General features: G+C 45.9%; 1 protein-coding gene and 1 long non-coding RNA gene across 5 annotated transcripts in view; one reads left to right on the forward strand and one right to left on the reverse strand.

The window, feature by feature from the left end:
• LOC310710041 overlaps positions 1 to 26,975 on the forward strand; it is a 46,111-nt gene that overhangs the window by 18,056 nt on the left and 1,080 nt on the right. The window contains exons 2-4 of one of the 4 annotated variants that reach the window (XR_014527749.1): positions 318 to 391; positions 6,483 to 6,644; positions 11,187 to 11,319. This is a non-coding gene — a long non-coding RNA (uncharacterized lncRNA). Of the gene's footprint in view, positions 1 to 18; positions 392 to 6,482; positions 6,645 to 11,186; positions 11,336 to 26,975 lie in introns of those variants that run through there. The other 3 variants (XR_014527750.1, XR_014527751.1, XR_014527752.1) reach the window with 3 other exon arrangements.
• On the reverse strand, positions 22,460 to 26,048 carry JUN (Jun proto-oncogene, AP-1 transcription factor subunit). The gene has a single exon (XM_083510380.1). The coding sequence runs from the start codon at positions 24,796 to 24,798 to the stop codon at positions 23,851 to 23,853; it is 948 nt and encodes a 315-aa protein (XP_083366506.1). The 5' UTR covers positions 24,799 to 26,048; the 3' UTR covers positions 22,460 to 23,850.

A 26,975-nucleotide genomic window follows, 5' to 3' on the forward strand; every position in this document is an offset into this window, starting at 1 on the left:
TGACAGTGGTACCTCGGGTTAAGTACTTAATTCGTTCCGGAGGTCCGTTCTTAACCTGAAACTGTTCTTAACCTGAAGCACCACTTTAGCTAATGGGGCCTCCTGCTGCTGCCGCGCCGCCGAAGCACGATTTCTGTTCTCATCTTGAAGCAAAGTTCTTAACCCGAGGTAATATTTCTGGGTTAGCGGAGTCTGTAACCTGAAGCGTATGTAACCCGAGGTACCACTGTATCTGGAGCTGCTGAGTGCTGTCAGCAGGGAATTTGGAATGAAGTGTCACCATCTCCCCCCCCCCCTCCATCTCTCACCTGAATCAGGAGAGGCACATCAGGTGCCAGACCAGCTTGGAGGCCACAGTGGGCTGGATGTGGGCCAATGCAGTGAAGGACAGGTAAGAAATCTGATAAATAAACAAACTTCCAGACATTGCAGAAGGTACTTTAACTTCAGCAAAGCACCCAGCAGCCACAGGTGTCTTTCAGATTCTCCATCACTTACGTGTTGTGAAAGTCTCAAATAGAAAGGAAAGGGATTACCACTAATCAATATAATAGGGCCAAACCAGTCTCTTGGGACCATCATCACAACCAGCCAAGCATGTATACCGAATCAGAATATTGATGCAACTAGATGGGGAACTGTGGGGCATATAGTGTCCACCTCCTTCCCTTCCTTTCCTGAGAATTAGGCTTGAAGGAAAAATTGTTGGAGTTAATAGGAGGCTTTTTGTTCAGTGCCATATTTTTTTGGGGGGGCGGGGGAGGCTTGCAGCGGGAAAGTGAAGGAGTCCCTTGCATAACATCAGGGACAGGCAATCAGTTACCCTAGGATTTCATATAGCCCTTAGCTTAATTTCAAATGACTGGTCCCTTCCTTGGCAGCCTGCTGGGTGGACGAAAGAAGCGGTGTTAGCATAATGCAGAAAAGGGAAGAAAAGAGTATGGCTTCCAGCAGAAGATGTTTACTAACCCGTTGCACCCCTTTGGCCTACTAACTTGAGGTTTGCTTTTTGTGTGTATTTTTGTATGTGGCTTTGTAATATGGGCATAGCCAGGACTTTAGTTAGAGGGGAGCAGGATTGGTCAGTTAGTTAAGTATTTCTATTGTTTTACTTGATCTAGGGGGGGGGGCAGCTGTCCCCTCTGCCCCCTCTTGGCTACGCTTATGCTTGGTAAGAAGAATATGCCTATGATGCTGCTTATATTATTGATGCCAATGTGATTTTTTTTTAAGCGCAGCCTGGCATTCTATCCAAGAAAAGCTTTCATAAATTGGGGAGGAAGAGGCCTTTCTGTACACACTTCCTGTGCTTCCGATCCAAACATGAACAGTTGTGTAAAGAAGGCGAAGGAGAAAACTGGCACAAATGAGCCACTTAGGCAGTTGTCCTACTTATTTGAGGCTGTGAAAACTAAATTAAGTAGATCGGAAACCAGAATCCCATTTTTACGTGAGATATAGCCAGCACAGCCACGTGTCCTACTTTCCAGAGTGCTGTCCTCTGTTTGGAGGCATTCTCCACTTGAATGGCTATCTGAAGGATAAAGAACAGTAAGATTGGAGAGCAAGGGCCTTGAAGTTGCTTAACCAACCAGGGAATCTCAGGTTTGTGGCTCGTGGTTTTTGTAGGAAGGGCACACGCTACTCAAGAGTGTTGGGTGAAAACAAGTGCAGCTTTATTGATTATATGGCAGGTCAGTGGGGTTGGCATGGCACGAGGGCAAAGGCAAGTTCTTCATTCCAGCCAGCCCTTGCTATTGGAGTGGCATTTTGTTTGATGGTTGGGAAGCACCCAACCAGCCCATGGGAGCTGGCCGCAGTGTCAGACCCCGCTGTGGGGCAAGCCAAGCACCCCGGATCCCGCTGGGCTTCTGGGGGAGAGGTCCACTCCCAGCCAGGTGGGGCCCCATGCGAGCTAGGACCATGCCTTGAACCTATCATCCCCTCCAGGCCCTTTATGGGGACATCCTTACTAGTCTGATCCTGCCCAATGCTGTTTGTGCACGGAGTAGTGGCAGAAGATTGAGAACGCCTAGCATGTCAAAGTGCTCACTGAGGGAAAGAGGTGGGAAACCCAGAGCCAACTGAGGTGGGGGGGGATCATTTCTGGACTTGTTAACCAGTGACCCAAAGAGCATAGACAGGCCCTAACAAGGCCTCACTAAGCGAGTGGGAAAGCACATAGGGCAAAATGGCGCCAACCTCTTTGTGGCTGTGGCTTTTAAGCACTTGACCAGGGGTCAGCAAACTTATCCCGCGCCTCGGGCCGGTGTCTCCAGCGCCACTCACTCGGAGGGCAGGGGAGCACGTGCCCATACGCATGCACACACGCTATTTCTGGCGCACTTCCAGGTTGGAGGAGCACCAGAAATAGCTTGTGCTCATGTGCACGGGCCTCCTCCAACCCGGATGTGCACCGGAAATAACGCTTGTGCATGTGCACAAGCTATTTCTGGTGCTCCTCCGACCCAGAAGTGGGCAGCCGCGCAGCGCCAGTAAGAGCAAGTGGTGGCGTGGGTTGCCGCAGGCCGGATAAATGAGTCCCTTGGGTCTTATCTGTCCCGCGGGCCTTAGTTTGGGGACCCCTGTCCTTGACCCTCTACTACCCCCATTGCATGGGATGCTACAATTTCCCATGGGATCTCATGAGGGTGCTGCAGGACTGGCTGAAGCCCTGCCTCGGGCTGCCTCCCCACCGGCCGAAAGTGCCCCATTCACTTTGCATGCAGAGCAGAACTTTCCAAAAGTTCGAACATGTCAGTGGGTCACAGCCTATGGAAGACCTTGAGTTTAGAAGTCATCCCTGTGTATAAATCAGCATATCAACCTGCAACCTGGGAGCGAAGCTAGATGGAGGTCCTTCTTGGAAGGCAACCACCTTCAGAAATCAAGCGGTTGGCAGTAAGGGAGCAGAAGGCTTTGTGGGAGGGGGGAGTTGTGCTGCTCTATTTATATAATCCCACCCCGCCCCCGGGAAGTTTGTCTGGTGCATGTGCTGTTGTCTTTTAAGCATCTGGGTAAAAGAATGTAAGAGGAGCCTGCTGGATCAGGTCTCTATGGCCCATCTGGTCCAGCATCCTGTTTTTACAGCGGCCAATCAGATGTCTATGAGAAACCTGCAAGAAGGACCAGAATGCAGCATCACTCTTCTCACTTCCCAGCACCTGGCATTCAGAGGTATCCTGCCTCCGAGAACGGAGGTACAATGTAAACATCACAGCTAGTTGATTTTTAAAGTGAAATGCTTTTTTAAATGTTCTGATGGGAAAGGAAGGTTATACGTTAATTGAGTCACCGAAGTTGGTTTTGAAGGCATAGTGAATTTGGGAAGTGCCTTTAATTGTTTGGGGAGGGCATCATCAGCATTTTAATTATCTAATTGTATGATGTTAAAAAATATTACTGTGAATTGCCTAGGATATATTTGCATGAAGGGCATTAAATAAAAAATAAAATGATAGTCCTCAGTATTCAAAACATAAGGCAATCCTCTCCACATCCAACTCATTACAATTGAGGTACATTCTGGATTTTATATTATTTTTAGACTAAGTGTCATCTTTGTTAATTAAGGTGTTTTGGTGCATCATGAGTGAGGACAAGACTGAGAAAATAATTCTAAATTTCATTAATAAACAATAAAAACCTAGACATGGGAATTTTTCAGGTTTCTGGCCATTCACAAAAGAGTCTAGATAGCTCAGTTAGTCAGAGTGTGGTGCTGATAATGCCAAGGTTGGAGGTTCTATCCCTGTATGGGACAGTTGCATAGTCCTGCATTGGACTAGATGATTCTGTGGGTCCCTTCCAACTCTGCAATTCTCTGATTCTATGATCACTCACAAGAGGTGCATGTGAAGTGATATGCTTGTGATATAGCCACATGCTAAGACGGTTGCATGCACAGAGTTCCATGCAGATCGGTTTAACCCACCACCAACAAAATAGGCTTTGTGCTGGTGTGCTAAACATCCCAGGTGCACACTGAGCATTTTTTTAGACACAGCCACAAAGAGGGGGGATTGTGCGAGAGGGCTCTGATCTTCTATCCGCATGCTTAAGCACTGTTGGCAAAACCAACTGTGCAAGCCTGTACATGCTTTCTTAGAAGCCCTACCAAGTTTGGCGGGGTTTGCTCCCCAATAATGGGAGTTTAGGATTGCAGGCTTGGGTTGCGTCTGCGTGTAATGGCTGAAGGTGCCTTGTGATTCGGCTCTGGCACATGGCTCTCAAGCATTTAACATTTCTGTGACATTGCTGTTTGCACAAGCCGTGACAGAAAGTGATCGGGAGAGGTTGTTTCCTTTTGATGTCTCACAGCAAGTCGTCCTTTCGTACTGGTGGCCGGAATCAAAAGCCCTGTGGCTCAATAAAGTGACCCTTTTGACACCCGCCTTTTGTGTGCTTCCACCCGCACCGCACCCCTCCCCAAGAGTTTGTATTTCATCAACCGTTTCCAAGGATTGTGAGTGCGCCCCACACATCTTCACTGCTGCTGGTGTGTTCAGAGCCAACAAACAAAACACAACACACCATTATTCGATTTGAATGGCTGCTGGGCTATATAATGGGGAACAGAGGAAACGGGGAGAATAAGGCCTTGCTATTCAGACAAGAAAAATCCCCAGCACCGTGTCAAAAGACTATGAAAGCACTTTCTGGCTTTTTGCCATGGTGGCCTTTAACATGATAAGAACAGGGCGACACAACCTGCCAGTCATGAACTTGCATGTAAAGAGGAGGAAATTAAAGGTGGGCTCAGCATTTTAATTCAGCGTGCAATGTCATTTCGGTGGCAATTTAAAAAAAAAGATGCAATTTTAATTTCTCTTTAGAAAGAAAGGAGAATGCCTGGATAGGGATGTAGATAGCTTTTAACTTTTCACCAGTTTCAGATTCTCTTTATCATTCCCAGCCTCAGTGCCCCTGCTCCAGTTTTCACCTCTTGTTACGAAGGATTATTGCCAGGTTGAAACTGCAAGGTTAAAAAAGCATGGCAGATCAGCTTCTTCTGCTTAAAATATTTGGAGGTGATCCAGGCACCTGATGTCATTCTTAAGAAAACTCATTGACAAAAGTGTAGCTTGGCTCAGTTCAGAGGTGGGAAGCCTTCTACAGCCCCCCCCCCCCGGGGGCCACAGGCCACCTTGGCTTTCACTTCATGCAGACCCAAGTCAGCCTGAGCTTCCACAGCCATTGCCTGCCATGAGCCACCATGAGCAGGATTGGTTGCAACAACAGCAGATATGCTTGAGATAATATTTTATTCTCTTGTTAATTATTTGTATTTTATATTTGACTTTAGTCATGTTTTATTTTGAAATGTTTAAGGAATTTCTCTTTTCATTTTTGGTAACTTTGCTGTGTTCAATGCACATTCCGTAGTTGTAATTCTCCTTTGTCATTTTTTTATTTGGAAATCTTTAAGAAAACGTTTTAGTTTCCTGCTAATTTTGTTGCTTTGAATGTATACTTTATGTTTGACTTTCTTCAGTAATGTTTTATTCTGGATTGTTTCATTTGGATTTTATGTTTCAATGTTTTATATACTTTGGATTTTATGTTTTAATGTATTATATACTTTGATGTTAGCCTCCCTGAGCCCAGTTTGGCTGGGGAGGGCTGGATATAAATAAAATTATTATTATTATTATTATTATTATTATTATTATTATTATTATTTTATTATATTAGTTTTAATGCATTGTGAGATTATTATTATTTCCTTAATAATATAAAGTGGTATAGAAATGAAATGAAAAATTTTACATATATTTCCCTTCTCCACAAGCTTCTGGGGACCACATGCACCTGGTGGGCATGGCCAGAGGAAAAAGGAGGTGGAGCAATGACTAAATTTGTTTCTGCAAGCATTCTCACACCCCCACGCTATCCTCTGTGATAGCTCAGTTGGTAGAGCATGAGACTCTCAGTCTCAGGATTGTGGGTTCAATCCCCACATTGGGCAAAAGATTCCTGCATTTCAGGGGGCTGGATGATCCTTGCGGTCCCTTCCAAGTCTACAATTCTATGATTCTATTATTCTTATCCAGGGAAGCAAGAGGGATTGTCAGAGTTGAAGGACATATTCCAGCCAGGCAAAAGCACTGGCGAATGGTGTGTAGCAGGGCCAGTAAAGGGTGTGGCTGGGGAGAATCCTCAGGGCCAGATAGAGAGGTGTCCAGGGCCACATTTAGCCACCCAGGCTTGAGGTCCCCCACCCCCAGTTCTTCAGGTGCTCCTGAATGTCAGCATCTTTGGTGCATTTGAACATGTGGCATTTCTGGGTGCAATTGGAACTTCCTCCAATTCAGCCTGCCCAAACTGGCCTCTCCACCGGTTGCATTTGTATTGTTGAGGCTTCCTTATCTCAGCCTCCATCATCAAGTACAGGTGGTTGCATTCAGCTTAGTGACCTGGGCTAATATTTAACCATTTAAAACAACAACAACAACAGGTTTCGGCTTGTTTTCCTCTTGTAGCATTCCATCGCGTGAACCGGGATGCTTCTTCCTTTGGGACTGCTAGTTCGGCTTTTGAAATCCAAACCTGCATTAGCAGAAGATCTGGAGCAGAAGATGGTGTTCTGCAAACAGTGTTCTGTGGAATTCTTAATCTCCACCTGGACAGCCACCAGAACAGAGGTCAGTTCAATATCTCATCTGAAGGTCATCACCTTTAACAGTTGCTGGTCTCCCGTGTCCATTCCTTCACTATTGCACTATGTGCAGCATGCAGGGACCGAAAGATGGCTGCATTGCCGGAATGTCAATTTGTTTCTTGCTGTGGCCTTAAAGGCATCTTCCTTCGCATTGAAATCTACTGATTTCTGGTATGTCTTGGATACTCAAGAAGAGACCCCGAGACCCCAATATACTCCTAAGATGCAGTGCACTGCCTTATATCGAGACAGACTATTTGTCCATCCAGCTTAGTGTTGCTCACTACAGGCTTTTTCGGTGCTTTCCAGATAATGTGGGACTCTTCACTCCCATTATCCTCCACCAATGACTAATACATGTTGAGACTGATGGGGTCCACAACAGTTAGAGGAAACTACATTGGTGCATTTGGACCGCCAACAGTTCTCCTAGTATCTTCAGAATGCAAAGCATATGCTCTTGTCACTGAACCAGGGGTGCCAACTTAAATAAAATACTGAGGAGGCCCAGGTAAGCCCAACATCACATAACTGATCACAAAACGCAGCACACACGCACACTATTTGAATGGTAATGCCCATCTATTGGGGGGGGGGCTCAGTCCTCTCAAATATTTTACTGGAGGGGGGCGAAGGGACCTCAGCCCCTAGGAGTTGGCTCCTATGCACTGAGCTAAGGTTCCCCCACCCTATTCATGGCTACCAGCAACAGCTCAAGGTACAGGTGTAGCCATCAAGTAAAACAACAGAAATAATTAACTGACCAATCACGTAGGTTCTGCCCCCCCCAAAGTCCTGCCCTCCCTAACAAAAATCCTGGCTACACCCATGGCTCAAGGCCTCTTCTTTCTCAGGGAAGGCTTGTGCTATCGCAATCATTGATCAATGACTACAGTACCAAATTATTATTATGCTGACCCCCAGATTTAACACCGCAGGTAGAATGTTTGTTTCGCCAGTTTTCAATGGGATCAGTTTGCATACGGGATTGCCACTCACATATTCAAATGTTGAATGAATCCATCAAACGTTGCATGTATATGTGTGAACCAACCTTCAGTTATCAAATTGGGGTATATCTCAAGGTGCCTGTGAGAAGACAGGATGAGGTGTGTGTCAGGTGAACAAGCAGCTCCCATACTGCAGCACTCTTCACCCTACTGTCGTTCCTTGACCAGCCTAGAGGTTGAGACTCTACGTTGAACTGTGTGAATCTTCTGCTTGCCTGGGGACTATTTCTCACACACCCGTTATAAAAGCTCAGACAAGAGCTGCCCCTCACTAAAGAAGGTTCCTGCTTGGCGATGGTTTGATGCTTTATTGATCAGCTTATTGTTTAACAAAAAGCCCTTGCTAAGAAGTAAAGCACAAAATCCTGTCCGTTGGGCTCATTGAAAAATGTGGAGGAACCGACCAGGGCAAGTGAATATTTTTAGATGTTACTATTTCAGGTCAGAGCTTCTGCTTTGGAGGAGAAGCATAACTTGAGAGGGCTGATTTCAACACATTGGAAAGCATTGTTTGGGAGGGACACTTGGACATGACAGGAAAACATCTGCACAATTTGGGGGAGGGTGCAAAGGGCAGTCCTCCTTGATGCAGCTGTGTTTCTGAGTAAAGAGCAACTTAGGAGCCACCTTGCTATGAGATATCCTTTGGTGGCATATTTGAGACATTGTTAAAGGGGAGCAGATAATTGTTTAGTGTGTGTATGTGTGTGTGTGTGTGAGAGAGAGAGGGGGGGGATGGGGTGGCGGGAATATTTTGATTTTCCAGTCACAAGTGACAAAACCTTTTGTTTTCCTGCTTTTGCAACTGATGGGAAGTGATCCCTGAGTGGCCAGCTCCTTACCTCTCACCCTTCCTCTTAAGCAGCGTTTCTCAAAGTGGGTGATACCAGCCCCTGGGGGGACACTGGAATGATCCAGGGGGGCAGTAGTAATCTCCACTGCAATTGGGGGGCATTGAATAAAAATAAGGGGGGGTGGAAGCATAAAGAAAGAAGAGAAGACAATTAAACAACTCAAATTTGTCTGCATCTTTCTGTTTGTTTGCTTAAAGGTAGATCTCCAGGGGGCGTGAGTATTCCCCCCCCCCCCGAAAAGGGGGCAGTAGGCCAAATAAGTTTGGGAATCTCTGTAAGCAAACCCTTTCCCTAGTATAATTCTCAGTGGTTTTAGCAGTTTACTGCAGAATGCTGAAGAATTGCTACATGAAAGGAGGCGGCACTGCATCCATGTCAAATGCCTGAAGCCACTTGCTCACCTGTTGGTGGCCCTAAGCAGTAACTTGAAATAACATCAACAGTCCTGTTTTCCAGTGACTCCTTGGTATCCATTCTTAATAGGAAATTAAACTTATTTTGCTTTGGAGAATGTAACGACAAGATCTTAAGGCCATATCTCAGAACAGGTCAAAAGAGAGCGATATGGCAGTACTTTAACACTGGAATTTGAGCACAACTGCTTTGTACATAGAGCTACCTCTTATCTTACTTTTCTGTCTGGGTAAAGAGACTCTCTCTCTCACACACACACACACACACGTGCATACACATAAAAAAAGAGAAATCATTTTGGAGGAAACCTCTGCTTTGGCAGATAGCTGCTGCGCAACTTAGTTATCAGCATGTTCGGTTGAGCTAAGCCGATTGATTTGGCTCCCAGTTGTCAGTGAGTTCAGTGCTGATGCTGGGAAATCAATCAAAAGGACAAACTGGATCCGGTTGCTTTTCCCCATCCCCACCCCCACCAAAAGGATGTCAGACCTGTTATTTCAGTTTAGTTAAAGACAGAACACAGAATCAACATCCTCCAGAGAAAATGCATTGAAATCAGTTGGCTTGTTATCTTCTCTTACTCTCCCAGGAGCACAGACATGTCTCCTAGGCATCTTGGACTCTTAGCCTAGAGCAGTTAGGACTTGCTCTCAAGATGAGAACCATTCATAGCAGTCTGCAAAAATCCTGACCCACACGGACTTCTCCATGTGGCACTGGCCTGCACACAGCTGCCCTCAGCATGTGGTGGTTGTGGCTGGAAGGGTGTTCAAATAAGTCCCTGGTCAGAACCTTCCTGATGCTTTATATAAACTTCGGAATGCTATTGTGTAGAGGTTAAAAAAAGGGAAGGCACTGTAGTAGTTCTGTGGTGATGGGAGGAAACCCTGAAGCATTTGCTCTTAAAAAAAAAATACCAGACGTACGGTTGATTGAGTAAACATACCAGGAAGTGGACAGCTTGACCGAAGCAGGAGGGTCAAGAGGCAACCAGGAGTCAATCTGCAAGCTGTGTGCATGTCTTTTCAAGAGCAAAGGTGGAAGGGTAAAACCAGAGTCACCCTGCTCCCCACCTCCTCCTGTTCATGGATATGTGTTATGGGTAGCTCCAGACTATTTTGTGGTAGGGATCCAAGAGCACACCTGGAGCAGTAAAAGCCGATTAAATTATTATTATTTTTTAGAAGACATCTGAAGGCAGCCCTGTTTAGGGAAGCCTTTAATAGCTGATGAATTCTTGTATTTTAATGTTTTGTTGGAAGCCGCCCAGAGTGACTGGGGAAACCCAGCCAGATGGGCAGGGTATAAATAATAAATTATGATTATTAAATTATTATTATAAAGGGCTCTGTCAACCTCATGCAACAAATCCATGTTGAAGAAGAATAAGACTTTTTGCAGTTTGAAGGGCACTGGGGAAATGCATCAAAAGTGTGGCATGAAGAAATGGCTAACAGGAAGATATATGAATTGCCCCACAAGCGAATGGAAGACAAATGTTTGTTGTTGTATAACTTCCCTGCAAGCAAATCAGAATGAAATCTCAATAAAGAGAGGATACAAGCTCAGCTATACATACCATATTTTTCGCTCTATAAGACACACCAGACCACAAGATGCACCTAGTTTTTGGAGGAGGAAAACAAGAAAAAATATATTCTGAATCTCAGAAGCCAGAAAAGCAAGAGGGATCACTGCGCAGTGAAAGCAGCAATCCCTCTTGCTGTTCTGGCTTCTGGGATAGCTGCGCAGCCTGCATTCGCTCCATAAGACGCACACACATTTCCCCTTACTTTTTAGGAGGAAAAAAGTGAGTCTTATAGAGCAAAAAATACGGTAAGTGTTGTGCAAACGAGTTAGGAAGGATGCTCAATAAACATGTCATCTGGAGGAGCCCCCTGCCTTTATCCCATTCCTTCTTTAAAGAGTAGGGGGAAGATGTACCTTTGGTATTCAGCCATTTAAAAATTCACATAATAAATACATACCATGTACATTTCAGTGTCACAATGGGTAGAGCAGAGGTTCCTTGCATGAGCCAAGGGAGTGGCTTGATTTTGAGAGCTCTGCATTTCTGCACGTAGGAACGAATTGGCCCTAGACAAAAAGTGCCAGAGAGCTCTTGAAAGCAATTAAGGGTGTGCTAGGCATACTTTGAAAAGATATTTAACAGGCATTCATGCCAAACACCAGGGCTATTTTTATAGGTAGCAGGCTTTGTTTGTGTGTGTGGTTTTTTTTTTACAGGTAACTTTGAAATGAAGGTGTGCCTCAAGTCAACCGCAACCTAAGTGAGGCCTCATTGCAGTGGCTGAGCTGTCTTCGAAAACAATGCCACCCTTTAAGGTGTTGTGAACTTGGAGCTCGTCAAATTCTTCTGGTGAGGACAGAGAAAGGTAATGAGTGTTTCCCAAAGGCAGAAAAGATTACACATACAACTTGGAGACTATAGGAGAATGAGTCTATGGGGCTTGTGGAGAACTAAAAGCAACTGCAAAAGATATCCTTAGGCCTATTGAGTGGCAGGGTACATTAACCTAGGACCTTGGTTGGGTTTATGAATATACATAAGGCTGTCTTCTAAAGAGACAAACCAAGCTTTCCTAGCTTAATGAAAAGGTCTCTGACTCCATGTTGTCTTGTTTTGAAACCCATTTTCAGTTGTTTCTGTACTGTTTTCAAAAACTATTTTAGCTGGGGGTCTTTAGCTTCTTTCAAGGGGTTTAAGCTAACCAGAAGTGCCCAGGAGCAAACCTGAGTGTCTATATGCAAGGTATGTGCACTACCACCTACCCATACCCTCCAACATTTTTCCAATGAAAATAGGGATGTCCCGTTCCATAATAATAATTTTACTATTTATACCCTGCCCATCTGACTGGATTGTCCCAGTCACTCTGGGTGGCTTCCAACATATATAACAAACATAATAAAACATTAAACAACTTCCCTGTACAGGGCTGTCTTCAGACGACTCAGGAGTTGGATAACTCCATAACCTCCAACATTTCTCCTTAAAAAAAGGGGATGTCCTAAGCTAAGGAAAAGCGAGACATTCCAGGATGAAATCAGAAACCGGAATAACTTCTGTAAATCAGGGACTGTCCCTGGAAAACAGGGACACTTGGAGGGTCTGCATACCTTGAAGCCTCATTGTGCTGATTCCCACTAGCACAAGTATTTAGTTGAGTCCAGCCCTCTGTGTGAACTTGTTGTGAAAAAGTTTAGAATTGTGGCATCAGTAATCTGCCCCCCCCCATTAAAAATATATATAACTTATTAATTTGGGAACTCTCTTATTCCATACAATAGTGCTTTGTTAATAAAAACTTTCCATCACTTTGATATATTCTGTTTCTGGTGTAAAAAACCTTTCCTAGTTTGGATGTCTTAAAACCTTTCCTAGTTTGTATTAAAACAATTATGGGTGGAAAACATGTATGGCAGCAAAGAAAACAAAACAAAACAAAAAACACCCTCCACACACGCACGCCCAACCACACCACATTTAGAAATATCTGAACTTTTTATAGGCTTCTGAAGGCAGTTCTCAAAACCAAAAGGAAACAGGCAAGGGCACATTCTGCCTTGGGGCTCTCTTCCCTACCCCCTTCTTAGCAGTGCAGAGGTATCTGTGCTGATATCTTCCCAGACATTCACTCCTTGATCAGACTGACCTGAAGTGAAAGGGACCCGGCTTCCTATTTCAGGCTCCAGGTACCAACAGTGTGCATTTAATACATCACAATGCACTGTTTTATTGTTGTACATTTGGTTGATTTATCAGAAAGCAAAGGCCACAATTCAGCACAGTGTACTGTGGGTTTTCAAGTGAGAGATGTTGTTCATTCCTAGGCACACTTTCTTATAAATAAATCCCACTATGTTCAGTGGCGCTCGTTCTCAGGTAAGTATGGTTAGGATTGCAGCCTTGGGCTTAAACTTACATACATGTGTATGTGTGTTAGGATCAGGATTCTGCCTTTCCACCCAGGAGCTCAAAGCAGCATCCTCATAACAACCTGGTTAGTTAGGTAAGTACTTACCTTAATTAAAGAAGAAAAACACACACGGCTGCACTAAAGGACTGGTGGAAATCTCACCTCTTTCATCCACACAGTGGGCATAGGTTTAGGCCAGAGATAGGGAACCTGTGGCTGTCCAGATGTTGTTGGAATCCACCTCCCATCAACCCCAGCCAGCATCGGATTCCAATAACATCTGGAGGACCACAGTTTCCTTACCCCTGCCTGAGACAAAGGCACTCTTTGCTTGAGAATCTCATCTCTAGTGTGAAGATAGTAGTGGTAACATAAATGAACACATATTGAATCCTACCCGCTTTGCTCCAAGGTCTGAGGGACGGATTTTTCTGCTCCTAGCTTTGCCGATTGCCTTTTAACTGAAAATGCCGTGTATAGATCCTTCAGTCTTGTTGCCTTCAAAGCATATTTACTGCCACTAACTACAGGACCTCCCCTCAATTTGTTGTTACTGAGTTTTCATTAGTTCTACTACAATAATTTATGTGGAACACTCTATTAATGAAAAGGTAGAAAGGTCTGATAATATATTTTATTTTCCATTTTAATTGATTTGTTGTGTTTTAGATTGTGGTGATCTGCTCTGAGATCACTTCTGATGAGGGTGGGACATCGGTCTCTAGATAAATGATGATGATGATACAAGTAATGACAAATAATTATCATTACTGTATTAATGTGAAGAGATTATATTCTTAGCATTATTCAGGTGGTCACTGCATGAGTTTTTACCAAAACTTGCTTGGAATTTATCTTGCAGTGTGGGTGATGGGAGAATATTGCTGCTTTAATCACAAGGCAGTTGTTTGGCAGTAAGCAGCTGTTTAACAGCAAATCACTCTGGCAGCCAAACAGCTGATCAACAGTGACAGCAGCACCAGCACCATTTATTCCTCAGGCTGAAGGAAAGTTCAAACCTAAGACTGGAGCAATGCTTGTGCAGTCAGGGACCATAGGCAGGCATCTTGCCGCCCTAGATTCAAAGGAACTGCTCTGCTCCTGCTTAAACATGTTATTGTTTCCAATACTCTGAGTAATATTAGGTTTCATTTTTAAAGTTTCCTACCTGGATGCAGGTGGCGCTGTGGGTTAAACCACAGAGCCTAGGACTTGCTGATCAGAAAGTCGGCAGTTCGAATCCCCGTGACGGGGTAAGCTCCCGTTGCTTGGTTCCTGCTTCTGCCAACCTAGCAGTTCGAAAGTGCGTCAGAGTGCAAGTAGATAAATAGGTACTGCTCCGGCGGGAAGGTAAACAGCGTTTCCGTGCGCTGCTCTGGTTCGCCAGAAGTGGCTTAGTCATGCTGGCCACATGACCCGGAAGCTGTATGCTGGCTCCCTTGGCCAGTAAAGCGAGATGAGAGCTGCAACCCCAGAGTTGGTCACAACTGGACCTAGTGGTCAGGGGTCCCTTTACCTTTTACCTGGATGTAAAGCCTGTCATGTCCATACTCCTGTTTTCTTCCAATTTCAGTTCCCGAATCTGCTGACAACACTCAGGTTCCAACAAAATACATAGTCACCATGTGCTTATTTGCAAAATGGTCCCTAGCTGCCAGCTAGAGCAGTGACTACTTTAAAAAAAAAAAAGTTCAATTCCAGACATTCGGAAAGGGATGTTTAAAATGCATATGCTTTACTTAAATGTGTGGCTTCTGTTCATTATCACTTCTGACTGATTGTTGACTGTCACTACAGACATCTGATTGTTTCATGAAATGATGGTTAGTTAATGAATGTAAAAATAAGCACCAAATATGGGTGACAGAGAACAAAACAGCAAGGATGGCACAAAAAATCCTGCCTGGGCAGCCCTGCCCTCATTGTGGAGATATGCAGTGTGACTTTAAATGTTCAGCATTAGGCAGAAGCTGAATCCAGACATGCCAGAGAGGCAGTGTGGTGTAGTGGTTAGAGTGTTGGATTAAGACCTGGAGACCAGGGCTCAGCCATGAAGTTCACTGGGTGACCTTAGGCCAGCCATTGGCTCTCAGCCTAACCTACCTCACAGGCTTGTTGTGAGGATAAAATGCAGAGGTGGAGAACTATACATGCCACCTCAAGCTCCATGGAGGAAAGGTGGGATAAAGATGCAATAAATAAATAAATAAATGTCACTGCTGCCACAACTTTCGAGGTGGGGATAGTGGTTAAGTGCAACATAGTATATCTAGCAGATTTATCCAGTTCTTCAAATATATACCTTTAAAGGAACCTTTCTCACTCTGTTGGTTTCAATTCTGGCTGTTAAATCTCTACGTTACTTCATTCCACAAGCGAGGGGCTACAACTGAAAAGGCCATCCTGGTGGTGCCATATCCTGAAGAATTCCCTCTGGTGGTAACCAGGGTGCCATGAACTGGGAGGAGGAAGAAGATCCCAGCAAGGGGTGTCACTGGGATTGGGACACACTGGGGCATGTTGGGAATGGGGAAGCTGAGGTTGGTGTAGGAAATACTCACCGAGTGATGGAGGATGGTGAGGGGCTGGAGGTCAATGCACAGGAACCAGATCAGCAGGACCCATCACCAGAGCCAGAAGGGCCGCTGTCTCCACAAACAAGGCAGGCTCTGAAGTGTGGGGAGCAGCAGAAGAGACTCTCTAGGTAGGAGGCTGGGGCAGGCAATAACCCACAGCCCAGCTCCCTAGCTGGCCAGGTAGAGCTCGCTATGTAATTCCTCAGCTGGAGCAGGCTCAGAACAGGTGAGGGTCACATGCCTCGTTAAGCCCAGATGCTTCAATCGGCATGTAGAATACAAAGAGGGAAGCAGAGCTGAGGTGCTGTGTCTGCTCAACTGTCCATGTTGAGGGAGTTGGGTGTTTCAGGGCCTCTATGGGATTGTGCTTTGGGTTTGGCCTGTATCCTGACTGCTGGACTTCAGACTTAGCAACTTGGGACTGACCCTGAACCTCAGTTTCTGACCTTTGGACTCTGGGCTTCATGTGTGTGGATCGGCCCTCAGACTTTCAACTTTGGACACGGCACACTGACTTGCTGCCAGGTAGGCCAGAGTTTCAGGACGTGGGCAGGGCCTTTTCTAGTTTGTGGAACAATTTCTGGAGCCTTGAAACGAGGTGGGCACAAGCTCTGTTGAGTTCTTGGTGCATCCTGAGAACATACCTGTTCCCCCAGGCCTATCCTGGTCACTGATACCAATGCCATTTTGAATTGTCTGGTTACTGTGGATGTTGCTGTTTCAACTGCATTTCTTAGGTTTTAATAGACTGGTTTTATTGTCAAATGTTAACAAAGCACTCTGGGGTTTTTAAAAGGGTGGTATAAAAATGTTTCAAATAAATAAGGTAAACGCCAGTGCCCGGTTATGGTGGCCTCTGATAAAAATCATGTCTTGAGTGGCTGATGGAACAGAGCCATCATGTGGAAATTTCCACTGATATGCTGCAAGTGTAAACAGAACAGCCCATGTGCTTCAGTGTTGGCTTTCACATCATGTCCAGATGGCAGCTGCCTACATTCCTGGTTAAAGCGAAAATTACAAAACAAAATAAGGAGTTGCCTTGTGCTAGCTTAGCCAGCCTGGTGCTTTCTGGTGGTTTTGGACTACAACTCCCATCAGCTTCAGCCAGTGCAGCAGTGCATTCCGGGACTGGTGGGAGCCCTAGACCAGGCACCCCCCAAACTCGACCCTCCAGATGTTTTGAGACTACAATTCCCATCATCCCTGACCACTGGTCCTGTTAGCTAGGGATGATGGGAGTTGTAGTCCCGAAACAGCTGGAGGGCCGAGTTTGCCTATGCCTGCCCTAGACTGAAAGGTCTTAAGAGCACCAGGTTGGCCAAGACTTCCTTGTACTGGGAGTAACCCATAGTCCCCCTAGCCTACTATCATCCATTCTAATGACAATGGTTCTCCCTAACCCAGAACCAATATTGAGATGTGGCATTGAACTTGGGTCAGGGGGACATCGTTTCAGATCCCCACTCAGCACTGAAGCTTTCTGGATGACTTTGGATGTGCTATTTTTTGCTAGCGTAATCTACACTGCTGTTTAGAATAAAGCAAGGCGTGCCCATACAAATTCTTCCAGGTGGAGTTTATCAAGGATCGGGCATTAGGGACTTTGAAAGTCTTCATTGCACCATTAAGTTGTGACCACTGTCCTGCTTGGAAACACAAGGGTTGTCTTCTGGAAGAATAGGTGCTTTTCTTTCTAAAGCCTGACCACTTTCAGTATGTGAAGGCAACACTGTGGACTGCGCAGCAAACTGGAAGTCATGTAGCATAATGGGCCAAGGAGAAGTCAGTTCCCTGGAATGTTAGGTAGAAACTCCCTGCAGGGTATGAAGGATCTCTCCAGAAAGCACCCTGGGTGCAGGAGGTGGGTAAAGAAACTCCCTTTGGCAAACAGGTCTCAAAATATGCAACCACCGGGGGGGGGGGGATAGTCTTTTACTGGAGAAGGTAGAAACCTGCCCCTGATCCTTTCATATTAGTCTTTGTGCATGGATTGGGTTGGAAGCAAAAGCCTACTTCCCAGCCTAGCGTTCCAAATTTATAGATGCGTATGGGATAAACATTTGGAGCAGTTTTCTGCTTTGGTACTTTTCTATTATATAATAGCAATACAGGCATCTAAGTATTGTGGACTTTGAGAGCTAGATTGAAAAGCAGTTCAGATGTGTGATAACTAAATACAAAATGCTTTCTGACTGATAGGGGACTGTACACTTGACGTTAAGATACCCAGAATGGTATACAACTATCACAGGATCCCAGTGGCATTTTTCTCAATGCCTGCTTACTGTCCCACTTGTCTGATGTGCCATTTTATTTATAAAACGAGGATTACCTGTCTTCTTCGGATGATTATTAGACACGTTGCTGTGTTGACTGACTGGCTGTGTTGGGTTCACACGAGACAGCTACATTTTAGGGGGCACTTGCCACATGGCTACCCCGTGTAAAGTGCTTAATTTCATGTGCATTTATTAGTTCTGTGCTGTTTCCATGTTAACAATGTTGTTTCGGGCCACTCAAATGCCTATACAATGATGCTAAAGGTGGGATTTTTAAATGTCTGGTCTAATCTCACCTATCCCATTGGCTTTAAAATGGAATTAGGCAAATTTCATTGAGAATAAAGCTATCCATGACTACTACTTTTCAGCCGTGGCGCCTGCCTGGTGGAACACTCTCTCACAAGGGACCAGGCCTTGCGGGATTTGACATCCTTCCACAGGGCCTGCAAGACGGAGCTGTTCCGCCAGGCCTTTGGTCGGGGTTCAATCTGATTCTTCTTTCTGTATAAGAACAAGCATTAAAGAGGCCTCCTAGCCCATTCACAGGTTCTTTATAAGACCAGTGGTAACAGTTGGCCTTGGAGAATATTAGCCACTCTCAATTTTACCTGTGGACTGCCATCTGTCCAGATTTTAATTTCCTCTGAACTAATTTTAAGATGTATTTTAATTGATTGCCTGTTCTTATGTTCTTTGTATACTGTTAGTTTTTCTGTAAGACCAATTGCAGTAATTAACAGTCAACAGGTTTACCACACCTATCAGCCAATCACCCATTCCCACCACCCTTCTGAGTAATACCCCTCCCCATCCTCTCACTATATATAAGGGTCTGGTGACTTCTGTTTCAGTGTATCTGAAGAAGTGTGCATGCACATGAAAGCTCATACCAATAACTAACTTAGTTGGTCTCTAAGGTGCTACTGGAAGGATTTTTTTTATTTTGTTTCAACTACGGCAGACCAACACGGCTACCTACCTGTAATAGTTTTATGATGTTAGTCACCCTGAGCCTGGCTCCAGCTGGGGAGGACGGAGTACAAATAAAAATTATTATTACTAAGCACTCTTTATTTAAGCTATACTAACCATTGTGACGCGGATGGCGCTGTGGGTTAAATCACAGAGCCTAGGCTTGCCGATCAGAAGGTCAGCGGTTCGAATCCTTGCAATGGGGTGAGCTCCCGTTGCTCGGTCCCTGCTCCTGCCAACCTAGCAATTCGAAAGCATGTCAAAGTGCAAGTAGATAAATAGGTACTGCTCCGGCGGGAAGGTAAACGGTGTTTCCGTGCGCTGCTCTGGTTCGCCAGAAGTGGCTTAGTCACGCTGGCCACATGACTCGGAAGCTGTACGCCGGCTCCCTTGGCCAGTAAAGTGAGGTGAGCACTGCAACCCCAGAGTCGGCCACAACTGGACCTAATGGTCAGGGGTCCCTTTACCTTTACTTTAACCATTGCTGGCAGGGTAACTGTGACACAAACAGCTGCAAGGCAGGCAGAAACTTAACCCATAAAGTTTTGCAATCACTGCCTCTCAATGCTAGGACTTTATTTACTGAATTTCTGTCTGTCATACAGTCAAAGTCGGAGGCGGCTTGCTAGAAATAAAGCCCTCCCCTGCCAATGGGTCTCTTTTGTTCCTGGACTTCAAGACCAGTAAGTGGGCTGGCACATTTAGTTGTTACATTTGGAGACTAGCAATGTTTTTTTTTGGGGGGGGGGGGTGTTAGAGAAGATTGTGGTACGTTTAGGAATTCCTTCTTTAGACTTGTGTGGAGATTGTTTTTTCACATGGGTAAGGCTGTTAAAAACCGACTGCAGCAACACTAAGAGTCCAAAAGCCTTCCAAATGGGGGTTTTATGGCAAGAAGATGCTCAACTTCTGGGTGTGCCAAATGTATACAGAGCGGTTCCAAAGCAGCATGAAAGCTTTAGAACTCTTTCACAATAGATCTCTGCGGTGAGAGTTACACCTTTTACCTCCCCAGGTAGCTGGACTTATTTTGCTAGCTGGCTCTTGCTAAGTAGCTGCAAAGCCACACCCAGCCATGCTGTGCAACTCCCCTGCTGCCTGCTTCCACATATGGTCAAAATCATCTACCTTCCGGGTTGCCTATGTCAGCAGTATGTACACTCAGCAAAGCAGTCTGTGATCCTCCCAGTAACTCTTTGTTTGGTAACTATTGATACAAACGTATACATCTACTTAGCAGTAAGCAAATAATACGCCCCAACATTATACCTGCCAGTATGTACGAGTTGGAAACAGAAAGGCAAAGTCTGTATCCACTATGAATATATTCTATTTCATGCAAGGATGGCAGAATATAGAATCTGAACAAGATCAAACCCACCCGTCCCAAAACATTATTGCTTCATTATGCCACTTAGGGGCACTGGGCTCCTAAGAGTAGGAGGAAAATAGCTTCGGACTCTTCAGAACTTCGGCAGCAAGCTTCTTTTCTAGCAGTTGCACAACAGGCAGAAATCCAGCGGGCGAAGCCTAAATGAAATAACAAAGTTGATTTGCTCTCCCCCTCATCCCAGTGCTGAAGGCATTACAGAATTATAGTGGGGATAAAGGTAAAGGGACCCCTGACTGTTAGGTCCAGTTGCGGACGACCCTGGGGTTGTGGTGCTCATCTCGCTTTACTGGCCAAGGGAGCCGGCGTTTGTCCGCAGACAGCTTTCTGGGTCATGTGACCAGCATGACTAAGCAGCTTCTGGCGAACCAGAGCAGCACACGGAAACGCCGTTTACCTTCCTGCCAGAGCGATACCTATTTATCTACTTGCACTTTGACATGCTTTCGAACTGCTAGGTTGGCAGGAGCAGGGACGAGCAATGGGAGCTCACCCCTTTGTGGGGATTTGAACCACCGACCTTCTGATCAGCAAGCCCTAGGCTCTGTGGTTTAGACCACAGCGCCACCTGCGTCCCTATAGTGGGGTTAGAGAGCTGAAAAGAATGTGAAGCCTCCTAGTGTATGTTTTGCTCTAAGAGGCTTAGTTTGGTCAGAATCGAATATACACATCCAGAGTTAACGCTAAATACATTACTTCTGGTAAATGAGCCATCATAGCCACTAGAAGGCCATGAAAACTTGTGTCCTGGGCTTTTTAGACTTGTACACCAATGTACTATCTGAAACCAGAGGTACATTGGTTGCCAGATGTTGGTTTTTCCCCCAGCTCTCCTATCCCACTAGTAGGTTTGATGTAAACAACATTTATTTCTAAGTGAACCCCTTGTGAGTTGTGATTCACTGAGGAAACTTTTTAAAGAAAATAATTTCGATTTTTGCAGGCCATATTGTTTCAGCTAGAGTTGTCACCTTTTGTTCTTAAGGACCTTCTATACATTGAACAGCTGACGGACATGCAAGAATATATTCCTACTTTCAAGGAAGAGCTACACCCATTGAACTTCTGTTTGTCAGGAAGTAAAATCAAACAAATCTTGTCCCCACCTTCTAAAAAACAAAAAAAGGTTGCAACTCTAATACAGACCTGGTTGGTTCCATTCATCAGACATAACCTGCTTCTTTTCTTCAGTAGTCAAGAATCGGTTAACTCCCAAGACTCAGTCTCTGGCACTGCTGGCATTATGTTTTAAAGGACCAATACCTCTTACCTGCTAATGTCTTGAGTTTTAAAGAGGGGTGGGGGGTTTAATAAGATCAAAAGTAATTGAATTCAAAAATAGCTTTAGAATTTTGAAAGTGTAAGTTACACAGGTCAATATTGAGGAAAGTTAGGAATATAGGAAACTGCCTTATAGCAATAGAGAGCTAGATAGACCTTGCATGTGGTCATTTCAGACAAGAGATCTTGTTCACTAGGCTTATGCTGAGATTTAATACAGGACCTATTGCATGCAAGGGATGTTCCCCTCAGCCGAGGTAAAGGTTCTCTTGCAAATCTGAAGAACCTAAGAAAACATTTTGCCTTTTGAGTTTTCTAAGTCCCAAAAAATGCAGTAACACTTGGTCTCAGCTAAATATTTTTGACAGCCCAATCTTATGGTTACTTGGAGCCGTCCTATCATATTTAGTGGTACTATTAAGTAATTGTGCATAAAGGTGCATTTTAAGATTACAATCCCATGTTTACTACATAGGATGCCCCATTGTAATAAATGGGACTGCCTTCCAAAGAAATGTCTTTAGAATTACACTGAAGCTGTGCATTACTCAAGTGTCTTGTTGAACAGACTTCATGTACCTAAACATGTTTACTTAGAAACAAGCTCCAAGTTTGAAAACCCTCGCTCTCTAGCAAGTTTCCATAGGACTGCAACTTGGGTGGGACTTGCTTCCAAATAAACCTAGCTAGAGGACATTGTTCTTTGTATTCCCCGGAGAAACAACTGGGACGTGCAGCCTGACCTAAATGTGTTCACTCAGAAGTAAATCCCACTAAGTTAAAACGCAGTTCCATCATAGGATAGCAACCTTAAGATACATTCTTAGGCATATATGTTCAAAAGTAAGTCTCATTCATTTCAGCAGACTGAGGATCACATTAGTCCTCTTTTTGCTGCATATGAAGATCTTCTATTGAAAAACAAAACAGCAATAATCTTAATGTCTTTCTGCCCAAAATGCACGTGCATTTTATGGCTCAAGTTTCAAAACACACCAACCAGTTTAAGTTGCATCCCCACCCCACCCCTTTCTGGTGAAACAAAGTCATAAGCGGGAAAAGGAATTCAAATCTGTTGAAAGAGTAATAGAATGACTTTATTGGACAACAGGCATAGCAATAAATACTCATGAACAGAGACTCTTTTAGATAACAAAAACATGAAGGTGACAAATTGCCAGATGAACGTTCCCTTTTTGAAAACTTCCTTGTCTTCAGGCAAAGAATATTTGCTTAACTTGGACACATAAATTGGGAATGACCAGTTACATTTGATAACTCATGGTGCAGAGCAGTGGATGCAACAGAACTCTACTCTTGCCCATCCCATTTTACTTCAGTTAGTTTTTAAAACTATGTCACCAGTTCCTTGTAGGCCATACAGACTGCAAGTTCAATTGATGAAACAGGCAGGATCTATGTTTCTTTCCAACACAGGGGTCATTTATGTGCCCTCCAGTTAACAGAGGATAGAAGAAACAGTCTTATGGCACCTTAAAATCAGGAATGCCAAAAGACATTTTTGTTGTTGCTAAAGCTGCAATCCTGTTATGGATATAGCTCTGAGAACAAGGCCCACTGGACTCAATGGGACTTACTTCTGAGTAGGCATGGACAGGTTTGCACGGTTACAGAAGTGTTGGGCTTCCCCCTCCCCCCTTTACAGCACTAGTTAACAAGAGCTTAACATCTAACCACAAGTTCATTCTGTATATGCCTGTCTTAATGGTACTAATCAAAGAAAGTGGGTGACTTATTGTTTTTTTTTAAGAAAACATACCAACCCTTTATGCATTTCTTGTTCAGAACAAAAAAAAAACATTAAAAAAATTATATACTTTATTACAAATGGAAAAAACTCAGAAGATTGCTAAAAAAAAATCTCTTATTTACAAACAATACTGGGCAGAACCCAAATGAACATAAAAATAACTTACAAAGTCATGAAGTAGTTTTATTGACATTAATCAGCTGTCATAAAATAAAAAATATATATGTACATACACAACTCGACTTGAAGGCAGGCAGTATAGTTCAGCTTCTGTTGTTAAGCCTCCCACAAACTCCCTCCCCATTATTTTTTTTAAAGGAGTACTAGAGAAAGCAAATCTACAGTGTCTACTGCAGTTTAACCTTTAATACTGAATGATCGTTGAATGTTAGGTCCATGCAGGTCTTGGTCAATGTTAAAAGAAAAAGGTAACACAAGGCTTCTTCATGCCTCGTCTGAATAGAACAGCCCTCTTGCGGAGCTGGACTGTCAACTGGTTTGCCACCACCTCAAACCAAAAGGCACACCAGTCTCTCTCCACACATGCTTTGGGGGAAGAGGGGGGCACTCTCCGGAATCAATGCCTTTCAGCCTTTTCTTCCCGCCCGCCCCCCAAGTGAAGCTTTCCACCTCCCAACTTCCTTCTTTTTTCTGCTTAGTTTTGCCCCATCACACAAGTTACTTTTCCAGTCTCTTCAAAAAGTCTGCAACTGCTGTGTGAGCATTAGCTGGCACCCACTGTTGACGTGATTCATGACCTTCTGCTTCAGCTGTGCAACCTGCTCTCGCAGCATATTGGCAGTGGATGCCAGCTCCGAGTTCTGGGCTTTCAAAGTTTTGACTTTTTCCTCCAACCTGGCAATGCGCTCCAACTTCCTTTTCCGGCACTTGGAGGCCGCAATTCGGTTTCTCATGCGCTTCCTCTCAGCCTTGATCCTCTCCTGGGATTCCATGTCGATGGGCGACAGGGGAGGAGTCTCCCCGGGCATTTCTGGGACAGTCTGAGGCTCTTCTTTCAGAGCCTGAAGCCGAGGATGCTGCACAGGCATCTGGGGGTTCAGGTGATGTTGCGGAGGGTAGCTCAAGCTGCTGGCATTGTAGCTCGGCGCCGTGTTGAGTGCGTTGGGGTTGAAGTTGCTGAGGTTGGCGTAGACCGGAGGCTCGCTGTGCAAGTTGGCACTGAAGCTGTTGTTTCCAGCCATGGAAGAGACGGGGGTCATGCCGGTGTTTGAAGGCTGGGCAGCGGAGGTGACGCTGGGGGGCATGGTGTTCTGGTTGTGCAGCTCCGCCAGCGCCCTGACAAACCCTTCGGCAAACCCTTCTTGCTCGTCGGTGACATTTTTGGGGCAGAGGAACTGGGTTGGGGTCGGCGTGGTGGTGATCAGCCCGTTGCCAGACTGGATGATCAGCCTTTCCAGTTCAGGAGAGGCCAGCTTGAGAAGGCCCACATCTGGGGAAGTCAGGATATCAGCATTCTTGTTCCTCAGGTGGGGCTTCAGGTTACTGGAAGGGTCAGCCAGGTTGAGAGTCATGTTCTGCTTCAGCACCTTGGGGTTATTATATCCGTAAGTACCACTCTCTGGCTGCACGAACGTCGTGTTGATGGCATCATCGTAGAATGTAGGTTCCATCTTTGCAGTCATAGAATACAGTCCACAAGTTGGTCCTACTTAGGACGGACAAACAAACAAACAAGGAGAGGAAGCTGTGCCACAGCGTACACCACCCTTTCCCCCCTCTAAAAAAAACTTTTCAAACAGCTTTTCCGAGAGGAGAAGAACACAGAGAGGTGATGAATTAAAGTCTGGCTTTTTTGCCACAAGTCATTGGCTCGCCTGTCCCCGTTTTCCGCCCCCAAACTCCGAAAAGGAGGTCTGGATTTGACAAGCGGAGGCTTCCTCAGCTAAGAACAAGGTTCAGCGCAGTCATCAAGAGTGCGGAGCTCCAGAAAAACAACTCGCCCAAAACGAGAGGAATAAAGTTCTTTATCGAAGTGCGGAATTCCCACTCCCGGCCAAGGAATCCCAGGAGTTAAAACGTGGCTTCTTATCGCTGCGAATTGGAGGAGGGGGGGTGAAGGTTCGCGAGTCCCACAACTTTGGAAAAGTCCTCCTTTCCCCCCCGCGACTCCTCGATGCCTCCCTCCTCCTCGTGGGAGGGTCCTATGCTGCGCCGGAGTGTTCGCGAGTTTTCAAACACACTTGTTTCGCGTCCTCTCCGCTTTTCCTCCTTTTCCAGTCTCTTTTCCCCACCGACACCGGAGTGGCTCTCAGTCACTGACTCGCCCCGAACGAAGAGTTTTCTTTTTCAGTGGGGGGGGGGGAAAGTTGCTGCAACTTCGGTCGCTCCCCACTTCGCGCTCCGGTCCACAAGCTGCGGCGAGAAGTTGCGTCCCCGGACTCCGCACGACCGGCGCTCCTCCGGGGACCCAGGCTCCGGAAACCTGTCGCTCCGCTGGCGGCGGCCGATCAAACACGTCCGGGCAAGATCCCAGGCAGGCGATCCCAGCCGCGCAGCCCAAGCGAGGCTCTGTCCGCTCGCCCTTCCCTTGCGGAGCAACGGGAGGGTCTCTCGAGCGCTCCGCGTCGCTACCGGCCCGGTCTCTGCTGTCGCTGCCGCTTTCGCGGGTGTCTTTCCCGGTGCCGCTTTGCTGGGCGCGCTGCCGCTTTAAGCCGCCGCCTCCTCCTCCTCTGCCGCGCACTCAGCCCCACTCTGAGCTCTTTCCCAGCGTGGAGCCCAACACTTATCAGCGAGCAGTAACCCACTAAAAATAGCCCATGATGTCACCCCGGGGCCTTCCCATTGGCTGCAGCCGCCTCTCACGCGGGGAGGGGGAGGGAGGGCGGCCGGGCCCAGCCTGTTGCAGAGCAGCCCATCTCCATGGCCACCCCACCCCCTTCAGAAGCTTCCCAGCCCTCTTTCTTTTTTTTTCTCCACTCTTTGGTTCGCGGGGCATTGTGGGATGAGGTAATGCCTGGGCTCCGGTGCAGGGCATTGTGGGCTGACGTATTGTTTTTGAATATCTGGTTACCCGCTTAAGAGCCCTGGCCGGGTTGGAAGAACCGGGCAGGGATAGATACGCGCGCGCAGGAACGGGGGGGGGGGCGGGGGGACGCGGCTGGAGATACCAAGTGGGAAATGTGAGAGGAGGGGGCGCTGGTGATACCAAGTGGGAAACAGAAGGGGTGGGACGACACGCGCAAAGTTCGAAAGGGGCAACTTTAGGCAAAAATAAATAATAATAATCCATCATTTTCATCATCAAGCGCAGAGTTCCAACGGGGTAACTTTACGCAGAGTGCTGGGGAGGAAATTTTAAAAATATATATTATTAAAATCAATTTATTAATTATCTCTTTCCGCGAGAAATAGGGGCAGTTTGTCCCAGGCTTGATGCCACCTGATTTCAGTGGATTTGGCTAAATGGGATTTCTGCCCTGTCCTGGGATTTCTGCCCTGTCCTAAGTAGCTTTCTGAGAAATCCCTCCCGCCTCTGCCATGCCCGGCAATCGCGTCCTGTAAGGAGGACTCCGGGGCTGCTGCTGCTGTTTCACGGCACATGGATCCGGGGGAGGAGGTGCGATGGGCTGACTCTCACGTGATTTTCCTTCCTCCGCCTTGCCGGGCTCTCCCCCCCCCCCCTCCGGCGTCCTTCCCCAGCAGCCTAAGAGCTTCCAGGCAGGGGACTTGAGGGAGGGGGCGAGAGAGAAAGAGAGAGGCTGCCTACTTATTTGGAAGTGCATCCCGCTGGCACCGGCTTCCTTCCGAGGAAGCTTGCGCCGGGATCGGGATGTCCTACGCTCGCCGGCTGGAGAGAGGG

The sequence above is a fragment of the Podarcis liolepis genome (genome assembly GCF_965112155.1).
Source record: "Podarcis liolepis genome assembly, chromosome: 6".
NCBI classification, from domain to species: domain Eukaryota; kingdom Metazoa; phylum Chordata; class Lepidosauria; order Squamata; family Lacertidae; genus Podarcis; species Podarcis liolepis.

Coding starts and splice junctions, on each gene's coding strand:
- JUN (XM_083510380.1), bottom strand. CDS start 24,798: ATGACTGCAAAGATGGAACCTACATTCTACGATGATGCCATCAACACG.